General features: G+C 48.7%; 1 protein-coding gene across 1 annotated transcript in view; it reads left to right on the top strand.

Moving 5' to 3' along the window:
• Positions 1-2,606: 2,606 nt before the first annotated feature.
• FSD1L (fibronectin type III and SPRY domain containing 1 like) overlaps positions 2,607-26,098 on the top strand; it is a 46,946-nt gene continuing 23,454 nt past the window's right edge. The window contains exons 1-9 of the mRNA XM_088054147.1: positions 2,607-2,728; positions 2,900-3,017; positions 4,674-4,772; positions 4,942-5,115; positions 5,237-5,332; positions 5,673-5,735; positions 5,841-5,939; positions 6,379-6,512; positions 6,613-6,724. Coding sequence (XP_087910273.1) covers positions 2,607-2,728; positions 2,900-3,017; positions 4,674-4,772; positions 4,942-5,115; positions 5,237-5,332; positions 5,673-5,735; positions 5,841-5,939; positions 6,379-6,512; positions 6,613-6,724 — 1,017 coding nt within the window. The remainder of the gene's footprint in view (positions 2,729-2,899; positions 3,018-4,673; positions 4,773-4,941; positions 5,116-5,236; positions 5,333-5,672; positions 5,736-5,840; positions 5,940-6,378; positions 6,513-6,612; positions 6,725-26,098) is intronic.

The raw sequence follows: 26,098 nt of genomic DNA, 5'->3' as shown, positions 1-26,098 counted from the left end.
CATGAGGGCCACGTTGAGAGTGTCTCGGGCATGGGGGAAAAATAGGGCTTACGGAGGTGGGGGAGCCGAGAGACCAGACGCTGGGACAAACATCTAACATCACACAACAAAATGTATTATAGATGGTTTTGGGTTTTTTTATATACATGGGAAGGACATTTATGGACGATGTTAACATTATGGACTATTATGGACAGTATGGCTTTTCCTGTGGACTTTTTTTGTCTTCTCTGAAGTTTCTCTTTTTTTTTTGGTGTATACCTCCCTGTATCTTCCTGTCTCCTATGTTCCTAAGGGCAGGACAGAGGGTGAAAAATGCCAAGATGGCTTGGGGTTGCTGCCGTCTCCCTGTCACCCCGGTGTCTCTCTGCCATCCCATCCCCTGTTTTCCTGAAGGCAGGCAAGGGACGGAGAACATCCAGAGTGATGCGGGTCTGCTGCTGTCTGTCCGCCGTTCTGTGTCCTCCTTCACCCCCTGTCTTTCCATATTCCCCATTCCCTGGCCAGGAAAGTCCATCCCGGACCCTCTCCCCTTCCTAAGATGCCGCTGGCCACGCGCTCTGGGATCCCTTGTTTCCCACCTTGCCCCAAATCTTTCCTTTCCCCCAGGAACTCCTGCTTCGCTCCCACCCCTTTCTTCGGCTGCTCCATCCCTGGGGGCTGTGCCTTTTCCATCGTGGGCAACACCCTCTCTGGGGAAATCAAAACTGTAACCTGAGCTCGAAAGCCAGCGTTTCACCAAGAACATCTAAAGTGGCGACGCCCACACCTTCGGAACCAGAGCTGAAACTGGAGATCTAAGAACTCTGCCCCTCGTGAGAGGAGATCTAAGAGCTGCACCCTTCCTGAAAGAAAATCCAGAACTGGAAGAAACTGAACTAAAAAACCATTATATTTGTATTGAGTACCATTACTCTTTACTGAGATTTAGGTGTTTCTGTTTAATTTTGGTTTTTTGTTTGTTTGCTTAATGTGTTTTGTCATTGAGTATTAGTGTCCCACAAAGCAAAGCGGGTGCTCTGTGGAGGAGGTGAGATTTTATGGTGTAAGTTTTAGAAACATTTTAAGCTCCTAATTCGAATTTGATGAAAAAAAAAAAAAATAGAAAAACAAAACCAAAAAAAAAGGAGCAGATGTGGCCACGTGCCTTGAGGAAGATAAAGAGGTACCTTGTCCCACCACAAACCCCTTGTGAAGGGCAGCCCAGGAGTTCTGATTGGCTTTGAGTCCCTGGGGGGTTTCTCCCTTGCTGTGTTTCTAGTGGTCCCTGACCCTGAACTCCACCCGCAAGGGTGGAGACCCTCAAAAGTTCTGTCCCTCAAAAACCCCGTCTGTGCCTCTGTTTGGGGCTCTCTGTTCTGGATCTGAGTTTGTTCCCATGCTGAATAAATGGTTTCATGAACAAAGGCCCGTCTCGTTGGTGTTCCATGTTGGTCCCCAGAACCCTGCGGCTTCCCTGGACGAGATCCTGAGGTTGTGGACTGCAACAATCCTGGCCAGTCAGGATTACCTGGAATTTCATCATTCTGCTTGGAGATAGCCAATGGCCCCCCTTTTGTTCTGAGACAGTGGTTACCATGTGTGGCACATAGACATTTATGTGTCTACTCATCGTGAGTTTCCTGGCTTCTTGGATCAGCATCACAGTGGCCTACTTTTCCATGATTTTAAGAAATATTTTCAGAAACATTTAACCCCATCGTAAAAGGATCGCCATGGTAATGGCACCCCTTGTGAGTGGGGTGGGCTCATCAGGACTGCCAGGCCATCAACACCTCACCCCTCTGCCTGGGATCCCCAAAACCATGTTATCCCTCCTTGCAGGGGATACTGAGGCAGGCTGGAACCACAGAGGAAATAAACACCATGGACTCAATGTAAGGGGTGCAAAGAAATCAAGTGTCCGCAAACACAAGTCGCAATTAACCGATTTTGGTTAAGTTTAAGACAGAATTAAGAGTTTTCAGCTGGCAAACGGAGGAGGCCGTTCACAAGTGCCCTTAAGGAAAAGAAACTCGACCAAGATTTCGACCTTGGTTTCTCGTGACTGGATGTGGCTCTTGGTGCCATGGCCTGGTTGTCAGGGTGGTGTTAGAGCATAAGTTTACTGCCCTGCAGGTGACACATGAGGGCCATCAGGGGTCACCAAGTGTCCCCTCTGGTCACAGCCCTGCAGGGGATAATGCTGACCACGCCCCCTTTCCCTTGACTCGCCCCATGTGACTCCGCCCCTTTCACGCCGTAACCGCCCACTCAATTTCGGCTCCGCCCCCAAACGCCCCGCCCACCTCTCATTGGCCGGCGGCGTCCCCTCGCGCCCACCCCCACCTCTCAATGGCTGGGGGCGTCGCCTCGTGCCCGTCGCGGCCTCCCATTGCCTGCGGGTGCCGTTGTTGTTTCATTCCTATTCTTTCTGTAAACAGGAGCGGTGCGGGTGCCGCCTGTCAGCTCTGCTCACGTTTTGTCACCTCTTCTCGCCTCTTCTCGCCTCTTGTCAGCCCCCACCTCTCACCTGTCATCTCTTTTCACCTCTTCCCGCTTGTCATCCCTTGTCCCCGGTCACTCGCCACAGCTCGAAGCTCGCTCGCTCGCTCCCTGCCCGGGCCATGTCACTGCGCGGCGGCCGCGGGCTGCCCGGGCTGGCGGCCATCTCCTTGCTGTCCCTCCCGGGCACGGCCCCGCTCACGCCGCTGTCGCTGGACAGGGGTGACCCGGCGGGCCTGGACAGGTGAGGGGGTGGCCGGGGGCCGGGCTGCCTTTGGACGCCCGTCCCCCGCGGGACTCCCCCGGCGTGACACGGCTGCCCCGCCTGGGACGCTTTTGGGATCCCCTCCTTCAGCTCCAGCCCCGCCAGGCCGAGAAGGGCTGGCCGGGCCCCTGACACTTGCCCGTCCCGCAGGCACCGGGACACCCCGAGGAGGGGGCACGGAGGGCTGCCCTTCCCGCGGCTCTTGCTGTCCCCGGAGCCGCTGGCCTCGGACTGTCCCCGGGACTGGCTCTTCTCCCAGCCCACGGATGCAGGTGAGGGATGGAGCTGCTCCGCCCCACAGCTGTCCCCAGCCTGGTGCCGAGGCTGTTGGAGGGGGGTCGGGGATGTTTCGGGAGGGTTTGGCCGAGGGGCTGGCCAGGGGGTGGAGGCGGGGGAGCTTGTGGGGAGTGATGGGCTGCATTCCTTGGAGCTCAGCCAGGAAGCGCTCCGGGGCGGACCCTGCTCAGGGTGACACGCGACATTCCATGCGGGACCGCTGCTCCCAACGGCGGTGCCACCCGCCTGCTTGGGGGCTCCCTGCCCGCCCCATCCTGCCGGTGCCCTGGCCTGGGGCCAGGACCCCCATCCCCACACTGGGGCTACCCTTGTCCCTCGTTCCCGCAGGACTGGGGCCGGACTCCCGCACACAGCAGAGCCCCGCAGCCGTGGAGGAAGAGTGAGTGGCCCCATCCCCGTGTCCCCCCGGGGACACCCCCTGTCCCTCCCCTGCCTCTCCTGAGCAGCAGGGCCCGCTCTGAGCCTCAGTGGGGGCTGCAAATCCAGCTGTGAGCCCTTGGCTGTGTCTGCAGGGTGACAACCTGGGCTGCTTGGGCGGGGACGCGGGTGCGACCCCCCATAAACCTCATCTCTGCTCACCCCACAGCTTCCAGAAAAAGATCTCGGACTCTGGGAGAGTTCTCAAAGAGTAAGTGAAGGGGCTCTGTCTCTGTGGCCAGGCTGTCCCTGTCCCAGACCCAAAAGCCAGACTGTCCCCATGCCCCTCCTGGGGTCCCACTCAGGCCATCGGTGTTCGCTCAGTGCCTGGAAGTGCTTCTGCCCCGGGTCCCTGTGGGGAGCTGTGACAGCCCTGGGGAGCTCTTACCCCACCCTGAGGGCATAAGGGACGGAGGTGACAATGGCAGACATTGGGTGGGACATAGCGGTCCAGGCCACGTGCTGTCAATTGATCCTTTCCTTTGGCGGCTCTTGCAGCAGGAAGCTCCTTCGCCAGAGGATCCACTCCTTGCCGGTAAGTGCTGGAGAGCGTGCAGGATGCTGCCGAGTCCCTGGCCGAGATGGGACGAGGATGGAGGCAGGAGATGGGGCTGTGCTGTGCAGCATCTCTCAGCGTCCGGCTGTCCCACAGCAGTGGCAGCTGGAAGGCAGCCCGGTCCTGAAGGACATCACCCAGCTACAGGAGCGCAGGGACAGAGGGCGGCGGCGCCAGAGGGATCCCGGGGATGAGGTGAGGGGGCAGAGAGAGCTGGGGGTCATGGAGGGAGCAGAGGGATGCTGATGCCGTGTCCCCCTCACTGCAGGAGGGCTTTGTCCCCAAGAAGCTGCAGAGGCTGGGCCAGCGGAGCCGGCTGCCCGCCGGCCATGGGGCTGCCAGGAGGGACTCCCTTGCCAAAAGCCCCTGCGGTGCACCAGAGCTGCTGGTGAGAGAGGCTGGAGGGCTTGGGAGGGCACCGAGGATGGGTGATCCTGGGGCTGAATACATGGGAGCTGCCTCTCCAACCTCCCTCAGTGCCCTGGAGACGTGTGGATGTGGGAGATGGGTGGGCTTGGGACGGTCATGGGGACACCCTGACTCCAAACCTGGAAGGCACTGGGAGGTGGATGGGCCTTGGGTACGGGGTCCTGAGGGTGGGAAGCAGCTGGAAGATCTTGTGCCCTTCAGGATCTCCTCTGCCTCTCCCCCAAGTCCCCCCAGCTGCTGCCCTGGCAGAGTGATGCCACTGTGCCCCAGGGGATGCAGAAGCTTGTGAGCACACCAGGGATGAAGAAGGAGAAAGCAAAGCTGGTACGTGGCAGCCTTTGGCAGTGGATGGAGACCCACAGTCCCCTCTTGGTCTCTCTAAAGGGGGTCAGGGGCTGAAGGTCCCTGGGGTGGGGGCTGGTTGGTGAGCAGCACCAGCCCTGGTGCTGAGGACTTGCCAGAGCCCAGGCAGCAGCACAGACTCTCCCTACAGCGTCTGGGGAAGCACATCCTGTGCCAGCAGCTCTTCTACTCGCCCTCGGAGCCCTGCAGTGCCCCTAGACCCATCGTGAAGAGGAGACAGCCCTTGGACAGGGACACTCCTGTCAAGGCCAAGCAGCAGAAGAGGGTGGCTGGCAGCCCTAAGCAGGTGGCATTGGTGGAGCTGGTGTGTAATGGGGAAGCTGTGGGGTGAGAGCCCGTCTGTCATTGGCAGGACTGGGCCATGCCCCAGCTCTGTCAGAACCCCTGCTGATATCTGGGGGTGTCTCTGGTTGGTATCTCCACAGGGAGTGTGCCTGGAACCTTCCAGTTCTGCCCAGCTGGAGAAGATCGAGAACCTGCTGGCCAACGATGACCAGGAGCTCATTGGGGACTTCTCCAAGGTAGGGGCACAAGGATGGGGCAGGTCTAGGGATGCTGCCCCCATTTTTCTGAGCAGGGAGCATCATTAGAGCCCTGCACTGCTGTGAAAGCCCAAAGCAAGCTGGTGGCCCTTGCCTGAGGACACGGGGCTTTGACTTGCCAGCCTGCAGCCCCTGCGGAGGATCAAGAGCCCCATCCCTGCTCCTCTGGTCCATCCCCCTGCCACAGCCATGTGTATCTGTCCCTTGCCCTCCTGTGGGTGCAGAACTGGCCACTGGGGGCTCCTGGGCTGGGGGGACAGGTGCCATCCGCGGGAGGTGTCCCTGGGATGGGGATGATCCCAGAGCCTGTCTCCTCCAGCCTTACCTCCTACCGACGGTGGAGGGGAAGGACCCAGGTCTGAAGTACATCTCTCCTGACACGGTAAGGGGACAGCGACCCTTCCCCATCCCCCCCGCAGGGCTGCCTGCCTGTTCCCCCCCACCTGCCCCTGTGTGTCCCCCCCTTGGTGATGTGTTCCCTTCGCAGCTGGTGGCGGTGCTGACGGGGCAGTTCTGCAGCTCCATCCAGAGCAGCATCATTGTGGATTGCCGCTACCCCTACGAGTACGAGGGGGGTCACATCAAGGTCAGAACTCCCCCACCATGTTCCTGGGGCCGGGAGGGAGGGGGTGTCCGAACCCCATCCACTCTCAGAGGGGTTGAGCATTTCCCCAGGAGGCGCTGAGACAACAGGGATTCGGGATCCCCCGGGATTTGTTGAGTACCCTCCGAGAGATTCTGCAGCCCTTCCAAAGACACTGAGCTCCCAGAGAGGAGTAAAGCAGCCCCCACAGTGGTACCCTGAGCCTCCAAAGGGCTTGAGCAGGCCCCCATGAAGGTTACTGAGCTGCCCAGAGGGATAGAGCCGCACCCATGAAAAGTGCCAAGCCAACCCCTAAAGGGTTGATACCCAAGTGGAAAGAGGAGCTTGATGGTGGGGTAGGCTGGGGGACAGCATGCTTGGGTCCTTGCAGAAAATTAAATTGGAGGCAGAGGGGAAAAATGGGCCTCCTGTCCCTCCCCAGGGTGCTGTCAACCTGCCGCTGCAGCGGGACGTGGAGGAATTCCTGCTGGCGCAGCCCATCGTGCCCCTGGACACCAGCAAGAGGGTGATCATCATCTTCCACTGTGAATTCTCGGCTGAGCGGGGGCCCAAAATGTGAGCGATGGCAGAAGGGTACATTGGGGTCTGCCAGCCCCCCAGGCATGCTCAGGTGTCCGCACGGGGGTGATTTCGTGGGGCTTTCTCTGTGGCACAGGTGCAAGTTCCTGCGGGAGAGGGATCGGTCCTGCCACGAGTACCCCCAGCTGCACTACCCCGAGCTCTACATCTTGAAGGGGGGGTACCGTGAGTTCTTCTTCCAGTTCTCGGTGAGTCCCCACCCGCTGTCCCCTCACTGGCAGGAGGGCAGCACCTGAGGGGGGCACAGGGCACTGGGGAAGGGCAGCTCTGGCTCTGAGCATCTTCCCTGCAGTGGGAGGGGATCTCTAGGGCCGGGGGCGCTGGTTTTGGCCCGGGATGGGGGCGAGCCGGAGGCTGCGCTGTGGGGGCTGACGGAGCCGTGGGTTGCAGAGCCACTGCGAGCCCCAGAGCTATCGGCCCATGGAGCACCCGGCCTTCAAGGAGGAGCTGCGCAAGTTCCGTGGGCAGATCCGACGCGCTCGGCGGGCGCTCCTAATCCGCTAGTGGCACCTGTGAGCGCTCGGGGGTCCCACAGCCCTGCCAGGAGAACGCTGGAGTAGGCATTATATTTAGTATTAGGTATTTAGTGCTAAGATTGGGTTTGCGTTTGCTTATTGTTACGACTTTGTTTTTTTCTATTATTGTAAATATTTTTGTTTGCTTATCATTATCTTCTTATTATTATTATAATTATTATCTTATTATTTCTTATTGTTTATCTTCATAATTTATTTTGTGTTTATTGTTATTAATATTTTTGTGTTTGTTGTTAGGATCATTTGTTCCAGTCTCCGTTAATAAACTCCTCCTGCAGGAGAACAAACCTGGCTCTTGAGCTCTCACTGCCCCCACCAGGGCCCTGCAGGGCTGGGAGCCCCTGATCCATGGCTGGGGGGACAGGCAGGCTGGGCTGGAGGGCTGGAGGAGTTTGGGTACAGGGACTGCTGCTGGCAGGGGACAGGGCTGGGGTGATGGCTTCCCTGTGGAGTGTGGTGGCTTCCCCAAGAACAAGGTGGGTGGGGGCAAGGGCAAGTGTTGGCCCCTTGGCTGCTGTTCCTGCCTGCTGGGGTGGTGGCAGTATGGCCCTGGGACCCCCATAGGATCCTCTGTCCTGGGTATGCTGCGCTTGGCAGGACCTCTGGGACACTTGGGGTGGCTGTGGGACCCCCACAACCAGGATCCTGTCTTTTCTTATTTGTCTCCTGAACTTTGCAGCACCCACAGCTTTGGGACACCCATTCCTGAGGGGAGCTTGAGCGCAGTAGGACTCCCAGAACTGTGGCAACTCTCAGTTTGGGGGTCAGTCCACTGGGGACACAGGACATCAGGACACTCAGGAGCATTAACCTCTCCAAATTCTGAGTCCCTCCTGTAGTGATTACACCCCCTCTCCATGGGATCACCATGGTAATGACAACCATTGTGAGTGGGGTGGGCTCATCAGGACCCCCAGGCCATCAACACCTCACCCCCTCTGCCTGGGATCCCCATAACCGTGTTACCCCTCCTTGCAGGGGTATCTTCTGACCTTTGCAGCACCCCCCGGGCTGTGACAATAATTTTGGGGGGACAGGAATTGGTGGGATCCCCATGGGATCTTGAAGGGGTGGGTGTCCTTAACACGAGGGTCCCCCCATTCTGTCCCTGGCAAGTGTCCACCCAGTGCCAAGTGTTTCAGTCACCCTTGGGGCACCCATCCTCCCTCCACTTCCCTGGATTCCTGAGGAGCTGATGCCACTCCAAGATGCCCCAGGGGTGTTTTTCCATGTGCCCCCTTCCCCAGCCAGGTGACAATGGCTTGGTGATTGGTGTTGGGCCTGGTGATTTGGTTTGTGCCCCATGAGAGAATCCAAAAATCCCAAAAATCCTCCTGGTCTCCACAGCCATGTCCTGCTCCACCCTAAACTGCCAGAGTTCCTAGATCAGTTCATGGACAATGCTATTTTAAAGCTGTTAGATGGAGCATCTGCACACACACGGGTAAAGAGCTGCGTCCTCGATTAAACAAAAGGTTGGGGTCTGGGGTGAGAAACAAAGGGGCTGTGGGGTACAAGAAAGGCAACTTAATCTGCCCCAGAACTGAGCAGGTAAAGCAGAAAACAGCAATGCTAACCACCACGCACAAGAGCAAAATAAAGGACTGCAGAAAACAGCAAAAACAAAGACCTTTACTAAAACCACCTGCAATTTTATTTGTCAAATCCCCTTTCAACTCTTGAAATGTTTTAAGGCAGCAGTTGACAATACTTGAATAGTATAAAATGTCATAAAATAAGATGTGAAACACAGCTTTCTCAGGATTCCTGTTTTGTATGTGAATAAACATGTAAATTAAAAAGTACACGGAAATTCCCTGTGAGCAGAAGGAAGTAGTGCTTTCCAACATCCACATCTTCCAACTGGATCTGCTCCTTACCCATAGATACTTTTCCTCAAGGAACCTTTCAAAACATCCCTCTGAGCTACAAACAACATCCTGCCTGGCACCTCCAGGGTTTCACAAGAGAGAGATAAGGCAGGGATTCAATATTCAAAATTCCCCTGAGCTCCCAGTGGGATGGTCAGGAAAAACAGCCCGGGAATTAAGATCAGATTACTGCCCCTCAAATGCTAATTTGGTCTTTATTAGTCATTTAAAAATATAATAATAGTAAAGACAGCAAATATAAAGCCCTTTAGGGACCCAAATGGAGTTTAAAGTAAGAAATTTAAAAATCATTCATGACTTTAAGCACACAAAAAAGACTCAAAAGGAGAATCCTATTTTTTAACTATTAAAATGAGTATTTCTGAGTTTCTGAATCAAATATTTTAGCACGAACTAAAAGTTTAAAGGAAAAAAAAAATCAACAAAACCAACCAAATAATCTGTGCAGTCAGTACCTCAAGTTTTCATCTTCATTATTTTGTCTGATTAAGTAGGCACATTCCAGAGGAAATTTAATTGAGGTTAAATTTTAACTAAAGTGGAAAGCAAATGTGGAAAATGTGTCTCAAAAAGCCTAAGTAAAAATTAAACAAACAGGTAGCCTTCCCTAGGCTCATGTCAGGACTAAACCATACATAAAAAAACATTCAATAAACCTGCATCAATTTCCAGGCTGCTCATCCACCTCCAGACTTTCTTACAATTGTGTCTCTGGCTGAAGATATTATATTTTTTCCTGAAGTATAGGTTTGGCTCTAAAAGATACCTTAAAAGCAGGCCAAAAATATGTTATCAAAGTGTTACCAAGGGTGCTGAGTACTTCTGCAGCCAGGGTGGGACTGCACATTTACTTTCTGTCCATTTCCAGTTTTCACCGAAGACTGGTCAAGCTGCTCACTCACCTGGAGCTTAAAAGGTTTCCAGCCTGAAGGGTATACACAGTATATTAAATTTCTTTTTCTAAAGATGATGAACAATTTGACAAAATTACTGGTGCAAGGCTCTAAACCAAAAACTTGCTATCATGTGGTAATGCCTTTAATTACATAAGGAAAATACTGGATGAACCTGAAGCAAACTACTGGAATTCTTAACTACTGCAGTCCAGAAATTTAATAACTCCTCAGCTTTGGCCATACCCATCATCTCCTCTGAGAAATTATCTCCATTCCCTGGAATCCTTGAAGCCCTGAGAGGCCGCTTTCCTGGGAAAATATAGTTCTCAGAAATAATTCATATTGCAAATGATTCATGTTTTCAAAGAAAAACCTTGCTAAATATTGAAACTCCCAGGAAAGCTAAAAATAAGGCACAACACTGTTATTGGGCATGAAATATTAATCTTTATTATGTCTTTCTAAGAAGTGCATCCATAAGAGCAATTTACAAAACTTGCTTGTTTTGAAATATATAAGGTGTGCCCTGCCTGCTGACATCTCTGTGTATGGTCTGTGTTGCTGGATACTGGTGCTGTGCTAAATTTGACTTTTTTTATCACTAAACAAAGAGAATCTAGGTATATATATTTATAAATAATTATGGAGCTTTTCCAGGAAATTGTTTCACAAAACCAGCCAAACAACTTTCCATATAAAATGACACAGCTGATGCCAGGGTAATGCAGACAACTTTTAAACAGACATGTTTCCATCTTTTCTCTTTTTGAGAAAATAGCACCTGTAAGTTTGAAGGGGTTGTGTGCATGCACACTTTGAACATTCATCACACCACATGGTAATCCTGTGCTACATGTCATTTATATGCCAAGTTCAAGCCTGGAATGGGGTGGGATAAGCTCCTCTCCAGGCATGCAGGATACTCATGACATCTCTGGGAAAATAATTGAATTCCAAGGCACAAAATGACAATTACCTGTTGACAATTTTCCACTGCTCAAAACAAGTAAAAATAGACAGCTAACGTTTGGACACTATAGTGACATTTACACCTCAAAATTTTGTTACTTACAGAGCTACCCTAAATTAGTCCCTACTACAGTAGAGAAAATCCATATTTTAGCTACATAGCCAAGGCCCCAAAATTTGAACTGCACTCTCAGAGAGCTGTGCTCTTAAAGCCATGATTAGCACAAGCTTGGTTTTGACAGTGTGCTGCCTTTTCCCCCATATCTTAAAAGAAAATAAATTACAAGACACGTTGCTGGGATACATCTGCAGAGATGCCATGAGGTGCACATGAATTACTGCACAGCTGCAATCTTAGAGGATAATATTACTTTGTAGTTGTTTCTCCTTTTATTGTGGACAGTAAACTGTCTCCAGGGGCAACAAGTGGAGAGAAAGAAAGGAAAGGAAAGGAAAGGTGCGGAAAGGTGCGGAAAGGAAAGGTGCGGAAAGGAAAGGTGCGGAAAGGAAAGGAAAGGAAAAAGGAAAGGAAAGGAAAAAGGAAAGGAAAGGAAAAAGGAAAGGAAAGGAAAAAGGAAAGGAAAGGAAAAAGGAAAGGAAAGGAAAAAGGAAAGGAAAGGAAAAAGGAAAGGAAAGGAAAAAGGAAAGGAAAGGAAAAAGGAAAGGAAAGGAAAAAGGAAAGGAAAGGAAAGGGGAAAGGGGAAAGGGGAAAGGGGAAAGGGGAAAGGGGAAAGGGGAAAGGGGAAAGGAGGAAAGGGGAAAGGGGAAAGGAAGAAAGGGGAAAGGGGAAACGGGAAAGGGGAACGGAAGAAAGGGGAAAGGGGAAAGGGGAAAGGGGAAAGGAAGAAAGGAGAAAGAAAGAAAGGAGAAAGAAAGGAAAAAGAAAGAAAGGAAAAAGAAAGAAAGGGAAAAGGAAAAAGGAAAGGAGAAAAAGGAAAAAGGAAAAAGGAAGCTAGGTATATTCAATGGACTACATAGAATATTTCTGAACCAGGTTATTTCATATACAATTCATCTACAGAGAAATTAATAAAGTGTGTTATTTCCTTAATTGTCAATTAGACAAGCACTTTAACCACAATCTAGTAATTGCGTTCTGTGATTCACCATTTCCCAAATAAATACAAAAAATGTGAATATAGAAGTTTTCCCCCCCACACCAGTTGTAAGCAAATCATTAAGTGATCACCCATGAAATTTTTAGGCTACATTGACCTCTTGAGAAAAAGAGTTCAGAAAACTGTTCAGTGGAGTTGCAGAAAAAAAGTGGGTTAGTTTCTTTGTTTTATTTCTCTTGTAGAAAGCTACATTCCTTAATGTCATAAAGGTCACCTTAATGCATCAATAAGGCCATAACTTGAGAAGAAAATGTCTCTCTTTGGATTGGATGAACATAATTTCAATGTTGATTTATTTTTATTTTTTCCTCTTCGAAAAGACATTTTCTACTGCTTCTCATGGGACAGAAACTTTGCTTTTACTGCATATGCAATAGATGCAGACTGCATGAGAAGTCTCATTTACAAAATTATTGATTACTTTTTGAGCTGAAGAAAGTATGTTTCTCCCCTCCAATAGCAGAGTAATTAATATTTATGGTTAAATCTTGCTGATTTCAGCCAGATGTCACTCTTAGTAATATGCTTCCAGACTGATATATATATATATATACACATATATATATATATATGTGTATGCATGTATGTATATATTTTAAGAGAAGCTCTTATTAATGCTGAAAAGTAAACAAACAAATGATCAAAAGAAACCTCCGAAATAAGAAACAAGCCTCAGTCAAGGAACTAGATTGCTCTATATCGATAACAACAAAGATTCAAATAAAACTCAGCTACTTTTAGATTTAATTTCACAGAGAGGAGATACAAAATGGTCAGGCATCAAGCAGCCCCTTTACAGTACAGAAGCAAATAACATCAGTTTTCATATACACAGGGAAAAATACAAAAAAACATGTTCCCTGATATATATACCATGAAAAAAAAAACATGTTACTGCTTTTTGGATTAGTTTGAATTGTTTAAATGATTTAAATCATTTGAATGGTTTTAATCTTAAACCACTGCTCTTTTTTGTGCTCTTTTTTCAGGTGCTCAAAGGCCAGAAAAGGCCCTTTTTCAGGAAGAGCAGCCAACAAACCCTTCCAACCCATAAAGTGTTTTCCTTACAGAGCCAAACAAGGATTATTAGACTCTACATGCTGCAATAAAGCTGTTAAAGAGTCCAGGCTGACATTGGTTATATGATTCACAGCAGCCTTATTTAATTTATTGAAAGAAACCTGTTACTGTAATTATAAAGCCACAGAAAAATAATACTATTCTTTCACACAATTGTCTTGGCTATAATTATACTTACAACTTTAAAAATAATTTTTAATAGTACCTGCTTAAAGCATAAGGTCAATGAAACTGACCTACTTGCTCAGTATTCTCATCCAAAATGATCCAAATTCCCTCACGCTCTGGAAAAGCTTGAGGAAAAGACTTCCCACACCTGGAGCCATTTTGTGAGAGAAACAGAGGAGAGAACCACGCTTCCAAGCCTTAGGCACACAGCACTGGGATGTTTCACAGGAGAGGCAAAATCCTCTCTGATACCTCCCTCTTCTTATCACAGCCTGGAAGGGAACCAGGGCTCCAGTTCAGAACTTATTCCTAGGTTCCAGCATGTGGGTTTTGGGTGCATTCAGCTGCCAGCAATTCCCCAGCACGCCAATTTTAGCTGCCAAGCAGCCTCCTGAAATGGTTGTTTGTCATGAAATCAAGCATTTTCAGCTTGCACAATTTAATTATATTAAATTATGATGCATTAGTAGGATGTAGAGGAACATTTTAGATGTGCTAATGGTTGTTTCCCATTAATGTGCTCTAATCCTTGGCAAAGTCTTGCCCACAGTGATCTTTAACCCTTTAAAAGCTGGGAGTATTTGATGTTATAAATATATATCTATATATATGTAATATCTATCTATCTATCTATCTATAGAGATACGTTATATCTATCTATAAATAGATATCTATAGATATCTATCGATATCTATCTATATGTTATATCTATATATCTATATCTATATCTATCTATCTATCTATCTATCTATCTATCTATCTATCTATTTAATGTTAGAAGAAAACCTGCTGTTTGTTCACAATCTGAAGCACTGATTAAACATCAAGTTATTACACAATATCTGATGACCAGTTAAAATGTGGGGGGGGGGAGAGAAAAGCATCAAAGCAAATTAATTTTCGATGAAGTAATTGTTGCCATAACAGTTTATCTGCCACACAGTACATCTCCTCACTTGTAATTATGAAGGATTATTTATTTAATTGTTAATTTCTTTAACATTTCTCTTGAAATGCTGAAAGGTTGAGTTTCTGGTATCCATGGCACCTGCTTTGTTTTGCATCTGTGTCATAGTAACAGAGCACCAAGCCTCTTTTCTCCAGGAGTCTTTACAGCCTGTGCTAAAGCTTCACCGGGCTTTTGTGCTCCCCAGCTACACGTTCTGCTGCCATAAAACACTGATGACAACATTATTTCACTAAGTAACTTTTCATTACAGAGACATATGTAGCAGCACAAGAAATGGGTAATATAACCTACACTGCCACCCGTTGTGGCTGTGAAACACACGACCACTGAACAGCGAGTAAAACCAGTGAGTATGATAATGCTTCGTCACAACCCCGTTTTAAACACGCTGCTGATTGAGTAATTTTGACACGAAAACAGCATGGCAGTAAATGCATATTCCCTGAAACTCATTGTGTGTTTATTTGAGCAGTGTCACGAAGAAGCCAGGAAGCAATTTTCACCATGGGCTGCCAGCAAGAGGGGTTTCTCTGCAGGATGCAGTGCTCAGACCTGTGCTGAAGAGCAAGCTTTCTGTGTGGTACCCTTGTCCCAGCACAGCCAGGAGAGCACAGTTATAAAAGGTTATGAAACCTGCAAAGGTTTTAGGCTGCCCACAGCTGCCCTCCTGGACCTGCAGCCACCCAGTGTTAGGCTCAGCTCTGCAATATCCTCCATAAATAATTGCATTTGCTTCAGCTTTGTGTGTGTTGACCCTAATCTATTCTTCTGGGACACTCTTGGCCTGCTCTTTACCCCATGCATGATCATGAAACCAAACCAGACCCACTCAATTCGCAGCAGATCCTTGCAAATTGAGTTTTCTGGGACTGCTGGATCTTGCTAGCAGCTCAGTGCTCATTAGGGAATCTAATTCAACATCCTGGCAGTGTACAACTACTTCCCACAGCATGCCTAGATACACAGTCCCTGGATTTGGAAGGCCCCCAGAAATGGTGCTCCCACTGTTCCAACGGGAGACTGAGTGCAACTCTCTGAAAGGAAATGGTGACATTTTTTTTCTCCTCTGGTCTCCCCTGCCAGAGTACATTGCTCTTTTTTACATCTGTTCTAGGCCTCTAACAAACCAGCAAAGGGCAGTTTGTCTCCTGAGAGCCTCTGACATGAAATCTTCAACCAGAAAAAATAATCCCAAGTCAGTCTCCGGTCTTCAAAGGCACCTCCTGGACCAGCTGCAGCTGTGGACAGCCTGGGTGAGCTGGGCTGTGTGGCTCAGTGCTCCCTGGATGCAGACAGCCCAGGAATGCTGCCAGAAATATGGTCAATATTTTAGAGACAATAGCTTGTCCCTCAGCTATTCCAGCCCAGAGTCAGAAGATGCTCTCCTGAGGTTCCCATGTGACCAAACGCTCCAAGAGGTGCCAGAGAATCAGCCTTTGGCACAAAGGTCATCTTCTGCCTTTGTGTTTCTTTTACAGAAAGTGTGGGACAGGGTCAGAACATCCATTTCCTGATCCCCAGATTTGTGTTACCTCATCATGCCCAACCATACTGTGGGGTTCTTTTCTTGCTGCCAATCTTTAGCCCTGCTGGATCTGGGAAGTTGAAGGGTCATATTCATCATCCACTGCCACTATTTTAAGAGGGTGCACAAGAATACACAACATTGCCTTCATAGAAGTGCAGAAATGTGACTTTTCAACCCTTTCGTAATTCTCTTCTTGTCCCCCAGGCTCACACCCCCTGAATTTTGCTTTTTACCTTACCTCAGTCCTAATTTTTTTTTTCTTTGAACACACAGGAGGTCTTCATGCCACATGTAAAACTCAGTCTGGGCTCCTGCTGACAGTTTCCTTCTCCATTATCTGCCTTAAGCCCCTTCTCTCCCTCACTCTCTCACATAACCCTTGCCTGGTTGTGCCTCCCTCTCTTTTCTGTTGTCCCATCATTCTCCCAAGATCAAGTCCATGGCCCCAGCCTTGCACACCACAAATGAGCCACACCTCTCCTCCACCCAGACCTTCCCTCCATGTCACATCTCCTCTGTCTCAGACCTGAGGTGTCACACAGCCACAGCTGTACACCCCAACTCTACTCCTGAAACCTGGGACAAAGTTCCTCACCTTTCCACCTCTCTCTCTTTCTCTCTCTCTCTGTGTCATTGGTCAAGCCAGATATAAAATCTGTTTGTCTCACAGATTAAACATCACCTGAGAGAGAGAAAAAAAGAATGGAAGCTGTCTCCAACTCTGGCTTGCCCTGATAGCAGGTGGTGAAATACATTGAAATCTCTGCCCTGCCTTTCACAAGATCAGTTGATGGCCATGCAGTTTTGCTGCTATTTTAAGCTTTAATCTCCTCCAGCTTTCTGCTGGGAACAGTGAAAGTGGATGCATTGCTACCTCCTTGCACATCCATGCTGCAGTTCCTCTCTCTGTGGAAGAAACCAGGGCTACCACTCCCTACCAAATGTCAGGGTGGGATTTTCAATTGCTCTTGGCTCTGACCCCCTCAGCCAGCAAAGTGGAGGGCAGAAATGCACTTTCAAGTACTTTTAACCCTCTCACCTTAAAATTACTTGAACAAGGACTCTTATGTAGGGTGGGTTTTAACTTTACTCTTCAAGTACCATTAAGGTGGAAGTGGGAGATGCAGAGTCCCTTGTTAGCACTGCATTTTCTACAAGAAAACAAAAAACATAAATAGAAGCAGCAATCTGTCTACATTTCATCCAGAGACAAAACCTAGACTCAGGTCTTGTGGTGATGTGGCAGAAGCACTGGGATGATTCAGGTCATGTCAAAGCCAGCAAAAGTGCTTGCAAATTCACACCCTCCATCTCTGTGGCTTGTCTTTACTCTTCAGACCTTGGACAAAGTTGTCCAAATGTGCCCAACAACTTCTTTTGGCCTGAGCAAAACTGCAGCTACTTCAGAACAGGAGGATCGGGTAAAAACACTACTAAATATAAATGTGGAGTAAAACCAGTGACTAGTTTGGCCAGCAAAAGGCAGGCTTTTCCAGCCAGGCACAGACAAATATCCTTCTCCTCTGGCCAGGCAGACTGACAGGGACACAGTGCCATCAGCTGGGCACTTGCAGCCACCAGGCCAGCACTGTCCCACCCGAGACAGGGGCTCCACACAACCGCACCTTTCCCCTGGAAAAGCTCCTGTGGTAGACAACAGTGCACACAGAGCCCCTGTGCCTGCCCTAGGTGAGCACAGAACCAGGATTAGGAGGTCTTGAGCCCATTAAGAGGGCAGCAGCTAATCCTTGGTGTGAAGGAGCTTTAGGGACCTTGTGTCCTGCAAGGTGCACCCCCACCATCCACCAGCACTTGTTACCTGGAGGCTGGCATGTGTGCTGGTTTGGGCTGGGAGAGAGTTAATTTTCTTCAGAGTAGCTACTGGACAGGGCTGTTTTGGCTCTGTGTTGAAAACAGTGTTGATAACCCAGGAATCCTTTTTTTGCTGCTGAAAAGAGAACTTGAGCAGCACCAAGTCCTTTCCTGCTTCTCACACCACCCTGCCAGTGAGGGGATGCACGAGGATTTGGGAGGAGGCACAGCTCTAAGAGCTGATCCCAGCTGACCAGAGGGATATTCCAGACCATATGGTGTCGGGGTCAGCACGCAGAGCTAGAGGGAGAAGGAGGAAGGGGGGTGTTCAGAGTGATGGCCTTTGTCTTCCCAAGCCACCTTGATGGAGCCCAGCTTTCCTGGGGATGGCTGAACACCTGCCTGCTTTCCTTGTGTGTGTGGTTTTTGTTTTCTTATTAAACTGTACTCATCTCATCCCATGAATTTTCTCACTTTTTACCCTTCTAATTCTCTCCCCAGTCCTGTTGGAGGGACAGTGAGGGAATAGTTGCATGGGGCTCATTGCTGACTGGGGTTAAATCAGTGACATCAGTAGTGGCCCTGGCCCTAGCAGCAGTCTGCCAGGGAGGAAAAAGCTTCTGTCCACAATTTGCTTTGGGATTTCTTAAAGAGAAATGGGAGGTCCATGTGACAAGCTGGAGAAACAGTGTGCCTTAATCTTTAATGACCAGAAGAGAGCAGCTGACTGTATAGCCCAGCAAAATGCAGACAGCCTTGAAAACCTCATTAATTATGCTCCCTCCCTTCCACTACTGGCCTCTCCACTGGAGTATGCCAGCATATCTCTCCCTGAAGGGGAGAGCTCTTATTTTCTCTTCTCCTCTTACCTTCCACTGCTGAAATAACCAGGCAGCTGCAGACCCTTTTCCCCAGGTGTGCTTGCTATTATGCCAGGTGAAAAAAACTCCCTTTTCTCCTTTTTCCTCCCTCTTTTTGTTACCTCTGATCCTCTGCAGTTTGTCTCCTCATTGCCTGCCTTCTTTCTGCTGCTGGCTGGCTGCAGGGCTTCTCAAACCTGGTTTTAAAATGTAAAGTGACTTCTGGACTGTGTGGCTCTGGGCCAAGCCTTCACAGGCAGTGGCTAAGAAAATGTACTTATTCCCTGCTCTCTGACGTGGCTCAAAGCTTATTCCAATAGGTGCTTTGGCATGAGAGAAGCAACTTCAGAAACTGACAAAGTGATGTGATTTGAAGGACTCAGGCTTCAGCTTCATGGGTGGGTGACTCCTGAGCAATGTACACGTAGTGGGTCTTTCTGCTCCTTTCTAGCAGCTCTTGTGAATTCCTCTGGCTCTGCTTAATTCCATGTGGGTTAATTAAATGTGGGTATATTCTATTTATACAAATATATCCTCTCTCCTGAAGAGTTTCTCTCCCTCTCAGGGGTTGTTGAGGGAACTTTCCAGCCTGACCAGTCAGGAGTCTCTATGGGAGTCACACTCCCACTACCCAAGTCTTTAACTGCTGGGGCTGAAGCTGTTTCACAGCACACAGTGAGAGAAGTCAGAAAAGAAAGAAATTCACAGTAGTTAAGTGAAATGGAAGGCCAAACTCGACTGAGCTGAGTCCTTTTCAAACTCACCCAGTAGAGTCAGTAGTAGGAAAATGAAATTCACAGCAGGGCAGTGTCCCAGCCACTGCACAGGCCTTGTCAAGGCATTGCTGTGTTACCAGAGCAGCACAGGGTAATGGATGGCATGAGCAGAACTGATTTTACTGGGCTTGGATATTCCCTTTTATCACTTCCACAGCTCATCTAATTCAGTGCTAGGCCAATTTTCAAGGATGGAGAATGTCTATTTTCTTTCAGTCCTGGCTACCATGAGCTCTGTACCAACTTATGGCACTGAAAGGTTGTTTTCTGCAGGCTTAGACACACCCAAAATGTGCAGCACCTATTTTCCCTGCAGCCACATGCAGTTTTTGTTACCACTCTACTGATTTGAACAAGACAGTGACCCAGGCACAGCTCTGAGTGTCTCTGTGGTACCTCTGGTGCCATGGCAGGGAGTGGGAGACAGGAAGTTCAGATGTTTGTCTCAAAAGGGGACCACACTCAGACAAAGGAGCTGACTTAAAATATGAGTGTGAAATGGTGTGTGGTGTATGAGGGAGAGTCATGCAGGGTAGCAATATCAAGAGTATGAAACCTAGGGATATGGAAACAGGAAATGGGAGAGAAAAGGAATGTGGAATTCAACAGTGATAGCTACTCTGGAGAGCACAAGGTGTCTAACTGATTAGCTTAAGCATGGTTCTCTGTCACTTCTTCTGAAATATTTTTAAGCAGATAATAACATTTGTAAGAACATAAGGAGTACCAGGATCATGTACAGGTGTTTCCAACAAACCCACAAAATTAATCTGCATGGGGCAGGAGATTTACATCCTCTGGAAGAGGCTGTGGTTCAACACCAGTCAGAAACACTTTCCCCCAGGTCCTCCAGGGCTCCTGTGGGGGCAGCCTGTCCTGCATCCATCACCTTCCCAGCTAACTGTGCTTACAGCAACCAGGTTTCAACCCAGGCAAACAGCAAAACTTCCAAATCCAAGTGCTCTGACTGACAAAGGAGCTGCTCCATGCCACATTTATTTTTTTCTTATTTTTGCTTCCCCTCAGAAATACCCAAAGCTTGAACTCCAGGCTGCAGCGAGCAGCAAGGAGAGAGCTAAAACAGACACTGCTACCTGGTACAGGATGTGTAATTAAAGGATTCAGACTCCAAGTTTTTCTGTCACATCGATGATGTGAAGCTAGATTTGAGGACAAAGAGATTTCATCTCACCATGATGTACTAAGTGATGACTGTGAGTTTTACACCAATCTCACTAACCTCTTTTCCTCCCTCCCTGCAGTTCCACTGGAAACAGCTTTACCGGTGACTTACAGTGCTTTAAACGATAAAAACACTATTTTTAAAGATTCAAACCTTCATTCAACACCACATTTAGGCTGGGCATGAAGGCAGCACTACGTGAAGAGCAATTAAAAGCTCAGGGTTTGGTTGTTTGATTTTTTTTTTTCCCTCATCCCACGAGTTTTCTCACTTTTACTCTGATTCTCTCCCCCATCCAGCTGGTGGGGCCGTGAGTGCGTGGCTATGTGATGGTTGGTTGCCAGCTGTGGCTAAAAACTACAATATGTGTACAAAACTAGAAAGGCAGTGGATTTTAATGGGAATTCCAGGGGAGAAAAAAATCAGTTGCTCAAGTCTCAGAACACATTTTGCTTTGCTCCCTTTCTAATTGGAAGACTACTAAGAAAATCCATGAAGACTCAAGACTCTACTATACTAAGTACACTACGTATTATGTAGATAACACACAGTTCTTATCACAAAGCTGTGCTTGTGTGCAGATTTTAATTTTAAATAGGTGCAGAGCCTACTGTAGAAACAATAAAGCAGATTTGATAGTCACAGCTTTCTCGGCATGCACATAAATAAAACCTTACTGTGTCTCCTTCAGTGCAATGACTGATTCAGAGTACTGAGGGAAAGCCTGTTTTCCTTTGCCCACAGCCCTCTGTTCCTGCTGTGCAGCAGAGCCCTCTGAGACAGGCAGAAGCTGTTAGTGGGGAGCAGGGAACTTCACAAATCTTGTTTTCTTGAGTTATGTTTCTACATAACATACATAACACTGCGTTAATTGCATCCAAAGACATCGAGCAGGCCGACTTCTGAGGCTTTGTTGTTCATCAAGGTAATGAAGTGATAAACAAGCATTGTCATGATCTCTTAGCCCACCCACAGTGACTCCTTGCTGTGCATCTCAGCCATTTTCAGGTAGTTTGAAGGGAGGAAAGCTGGGGAGGTTTTTATTGTTCTCAGATTGTTTCATGCCCTATACACAGAGGCTTCGCTGCTGCTCCACCGATCTCTCCCTGGCTGACTGGTTGTGCTGGTGGCTCCTGGCCTTCTCAAAATAGGGACGAAATAGGGAAAAACAAGAAAGGAATGATGTGTCAGGAAAAGCCTGTGCCAAGGAACAGCCTGCTGAGGCAGTTTGTCTTTGACTCATTCCTCGCTTTGTCCACTTACAGACCCCCAAAAACACAGGAGGGCTCCTGTTCGATGGTTGTGGGCTTGGTTTAACCACCCCAAAAAAGGCCTTTCCAAAGTCACAGTGACCTGGAGCTGCACAAGGAGAGAGGTTAGTTGCTGCCACAGCCACACTGAGTTGCAAATAAGCAGCTCTAATGCCTGTAGCAGTCGCCACAGGGTTCAGCCTTTCTCAAAGCCAGCACAAAGAAAATGTACTGTGTCATAAAGGCCTTCTTCCTCCCTTGTTATTTGGTTAGCTTGGTTTCTCAGACAGAGTTTTTTTACCATTTTTAACTACTTCCAAGCCTTCTTCCATACAAAAATGCTGCCTCCTCTTCTCACATTATATTCTACATACAGATTTATCTGGCACTGCAAATTAATATAAGTGCTGCAGTCTTGCTATTGTTTGAAGAAAACAACAGCCTTATCTTATGCCTGGAGTAGCAAGAATAGAATGTTAATATTTTATTTCTTGTGACTTCCAAGATAGTAAGTGCTTTTAGGAGGTGGCCAGGTGAGGTTAGGTCTTGGTTTATGCTTCAGGTGTCAAATGTAAGGAAGCACTCTGTTTGGTGGAGGAAGAAAACTGCTCTGGAGAAAAAGCCTTCCTCAAAATTCTAACCTTTGTTTCAAAGGAAAATTTGATATGGAGATGCATCTAATTCAGCACCCTGCATGGAGACAGACTAAATTTCCCTTCTACTTGTTTTACTCTCTGGTTGCCCAAATTGGTCCATTACTGTTTTAGAGGCCTGAAGTGTTTCTTACTCCCCCAACTTCTTGCCATTGTTTCCTTTGGGTTTTATGTCTGTGACATTTCTTTTTGACCTAAAATATGCTAAGAGTGTTAACTCTGAAGATATTCTTTATCCCTCTAGCACCACCATGTGTGCCAGGGCCTTGCCACCCTCAGAGGGAAGAATTCACTTCCCAATGCCTAATCTAACCCTGCTCTGTGCCATTGTGAAGCCATTCCCCCTTGCCCTGTCACTCTTAGTCCTTGTAAATTGTCTCTCTCCAGCCTTCTTGTTGGCTACTTCAAGTATAGGGATTAGGTCTCCCCAGAGCCTTCTCCTCTCCAGGCTGAACAATCCCAATTCTGCCAGCCTTTCCTTGTCTGAGATCCTGCTGATCACCTTGGTGGCCCTCCTCTGGACTCATGTTCACAAGAGTGCTGAAGGAACCCACTAAACTGTGCAAATATTTCTCAATGGTGACACTTCCCCTGCATTCAAAGTTTAGAAAGAAATTTGTGGTTGAATCTTCCCACATAATTCTTAGTTCTTAATTCTGGAATTAAGAAGTGGGCCCACAACTGCAGAGATCAATTTAACCACCCACCCAAATACACTGCAGAGGGCTTCAGTGTTACTGGTGCCCCTGGGTGTCTGACCACAGCCACTATTTCTGACCCAGCTGCTTTCCAGGCCAAGAGATGAAAAATCCCTTTGGATTTTGTTTCTAAACTCTTTGGGGAAAACCTTAATTCATGGGCCCACAGTCATGGTCAGTACCTTGCCTCTGAAAAACCTGAGGCATGGCATGAGCAGATAGGATTTTCTCTTCTTGTCTTCTGACTGCTTGCAAATTGAAACTACCACTAACAGCCCAGGTTGTGGGTGTTAACTGGAAAAAATAAGTTATCAGGTACTTGGAAGATAATATGAATATTCAAACCGCAGACAAGGCCCAGCCTGGTGCCAGTGCAGTCCCAGGAGGTCCCTGGATGGAGCTGGGAAGACTGGAGCAATGCTTCTGCATCCTCTTGCCCTGGGTTTGTGCAGTGCTGCTGATGGAGAAGGCACAGCCGTGCTGGGAGGGGACTCACAGAGGCAGAGGTGGCTTTAGAGAGTCATCCTTTGCCACCTTCACTGGCAGGGGGAAAAACCTCCCCATGGTGATGAATTTCCACACTGGAAGTGGGCTCCTATTGCTGTGTCCATGCCAAAAGTGCTGCATTTTAATTCCAGAACGGTGCTTAGAGCTGCCAGGAAACCACCCTGCTGCACCTCATGCCAGTGTGGCTGCATCTCTGCCAAATGCCATCATCATGAGGTTACTATTCCTTTCCAGCACCACAGCTTTGGGGAAAAAAACAAAAACAAAGCAACAACAGCTGCCTAAGAGTGAATTAGTGAGCTGTGATGTAAAGCAAAGCTGCCTCAGAGGGCATGCAACCTCACACAAACATCATGGAAGGATGTCCAGAGAAGGGAACAGAGCTGGGAAGGGGCTGGAGCCCCAGGAGCGGCTGAGGGAGCTGGGAAAGGGGCTCAGCCTGGAGAAAAGGAGGCTCAGGGGGCCCTTGTGGCTCTGCACAAGTCCCTGCCAGGAGGGGACAGCCGGGGGGGGGTTTGGGCTCTGTTCCAAAGTCCAACTGGACCACCCAATGCAGGAACACCTGGAGCAGGTGACACAGGAACATGTTCAGATGGGGCTTAGATGTCTTCAGAGGCAGCCCTCCAAAAAAGTCCGGAAAAAGATGACATTATAGATGTATAATGTGTCAGAGAATCTCCTAGGCAACTTCCAAAGCTCTTGGTCACTTAAGGCATAAGCATTTCAAGTCCTGAGCACAGGTAAGTTGCATTGCATAGTAATTTCTTGCACAGCTGACTATCATTTTCCATGTGTTTAATGGCTCTCCATGAGCACAATTTTGACAGCTTTTTCCGTGCAACAGTTATTATCTTTAAGTCTCTTCTTTCACCTCTAAGTAATTTTCTGCACTTAAGCATCATTATTCCTTTGGTTGCACAATGATGCCACTCTCTTAAAATCCACGCTATATTTGGGCATGAAGAATACACTACTGGATGCATCCGTTCTTTTTTTATCTCCTTTCAAACCAAAAATAAGAAGTAATGACAGGAATAAACGCTCACGGACTCTCGGTATTGTTCTGTTACACAGCAGTCACCGAGACCCAGGTCGAAAGTAGCTCCTCCAACAAAAACTTGCTGGAGGAGGTTCAAAGGAATGTCGGTGGGTGAGCTGATCAGTTCCAGGCCACCCTCAGTGCAAAAGTCGATGCGGAAGTTCTGGTGTTGTGCTGATGCCAGTGGGCACCACCAAAACGAGTTTGGAGGTATTTATACGGGTTGATGAGATGCTTCCTCAGGGCGAGCAGCCTAGAGCTGCCGCCACTGCCCACGGCCGGGCCGGGCCGGGACTCGAACCCGCGTCTGCGGGGCGGTGGCGGGCGCGCAGGCGCGCGCAGGCCCGGTGCGCGCGGGGCGGGGCGGCGCGGCCGCTTATCCCGCGGGAGCGGCGGGGCCGGGAGCGCATCCCGCACCGCGCCGCCCGCCGCGCCCGCCGCGCCCGCCGCGCCCGCAGACATGGACGAGGAGCGGGTGAGTCCCCGCGGGACAGGGGCTGCGCGCCGCCCGGGAAGGCCGGCGGGGCGTTTCCCGGCGCTCGGCCTGGGAGTGAGGGGCCGGCGGGTGGAGGGGCGGTGCGGGAGGGCAGCGGCGCGGGGAAGGGGGATGCTGGCGGAGTTCTGGGGGGATCCCGGGTCCGATTTCCTCCTGGATGTGTCTCTCTCTCTTTCTGGAGACGTTCTTGTGTCACCTTCTCCAGGCGAGCCTGCTTTGCCAGGGGGGTTGGACTGATCCCTTCCAGCCCTGGCTATTCCGCGGTTCTGGAATGAAGTGCTCCAGCGGTTGTAGAGCTCTTTCACCCTGTGTATTCCTGCCATAAGTAATTATGGTGCGTGCATAAGCCCTTCTGTTTGCCATTGATGTAATCCAGTGTTGCAGGGAACTAAGGCGTAAAAGGGTTTTGTTGGGGATTTTTTTTCGTTGTTGGTTTTGTTTTTGTGGTTTGTTTTTGGTGTTGGTGGTTTTTTTTGGTTTTTTTTTATGTGTGTTGTTATTTTTTGGTGGTTTTATTTTTTTTCCTTCCTGTGGCTGCTGTCCTGTAATTCCCTCTTTCCCTCACTTGCCATCAGACCCCTCGGGGGGTTCACTGAAGGGCAGAGATGTGCCCACCCAGGCTTTGGGGGTTTCTTGAACAGACACCCCCTTGCAAAAAGTTGTGACTCAGCCTCTTGGCTTCCAGTCCATCAGGGCAGAAGAGCTCCTTTTTCTGTGCTCTGTGGACACTGTGCTTTCCCCAGCTTGGGAATGAGTTTGCGTGTGGGGAGCCTGAGTAATTTGGTGCTGATAATGGCTTGAAATTTACAGATCAGTGTCATTTTCTCTTGCTACAGCCATGCCCCAGCACTGTAGGAGTTATTGGGAAATTACTGGGAAAATTAACTTTATCCAGGCACAACAGAACTTGCTGTGAGTTCATATCTGGCAACCCAAGGCTTCAGCAAATCCAGCTCCTCATCCTATGCAAGCAACACCCTAAATCACAAAATACTGCAATTCTGTGTAACTTATTTTATATAAAACTTATTTATGCTAACCAGCTAATATCTCTAAAGGTGTGTTTTAGAAGGTGAGATGTGAAATGCCATAAAAAACTGCGCTTCTGGTAGAAACTCTGTCAATTTGGGT

Source organism: Pseudopodoces humilis, chromosome 4, assembly GCF_049639895.1.
Source record: "Pseudopodoces humilis isolate 2021_Gansu_Grassland_sample_001 chromosome 4, ASM4963989v1, whole genome shotgun sequence".
Classification (NCBI taxonomy): Eukaryota; Metazoa; Chordata; class Aves; order Passeriformes; family Paridae; genus Pseudopodoces; species Pseudopodoces humilis.
This window is presented reverse-complemented; position numbering and strand designations above follow the sequence as displayed.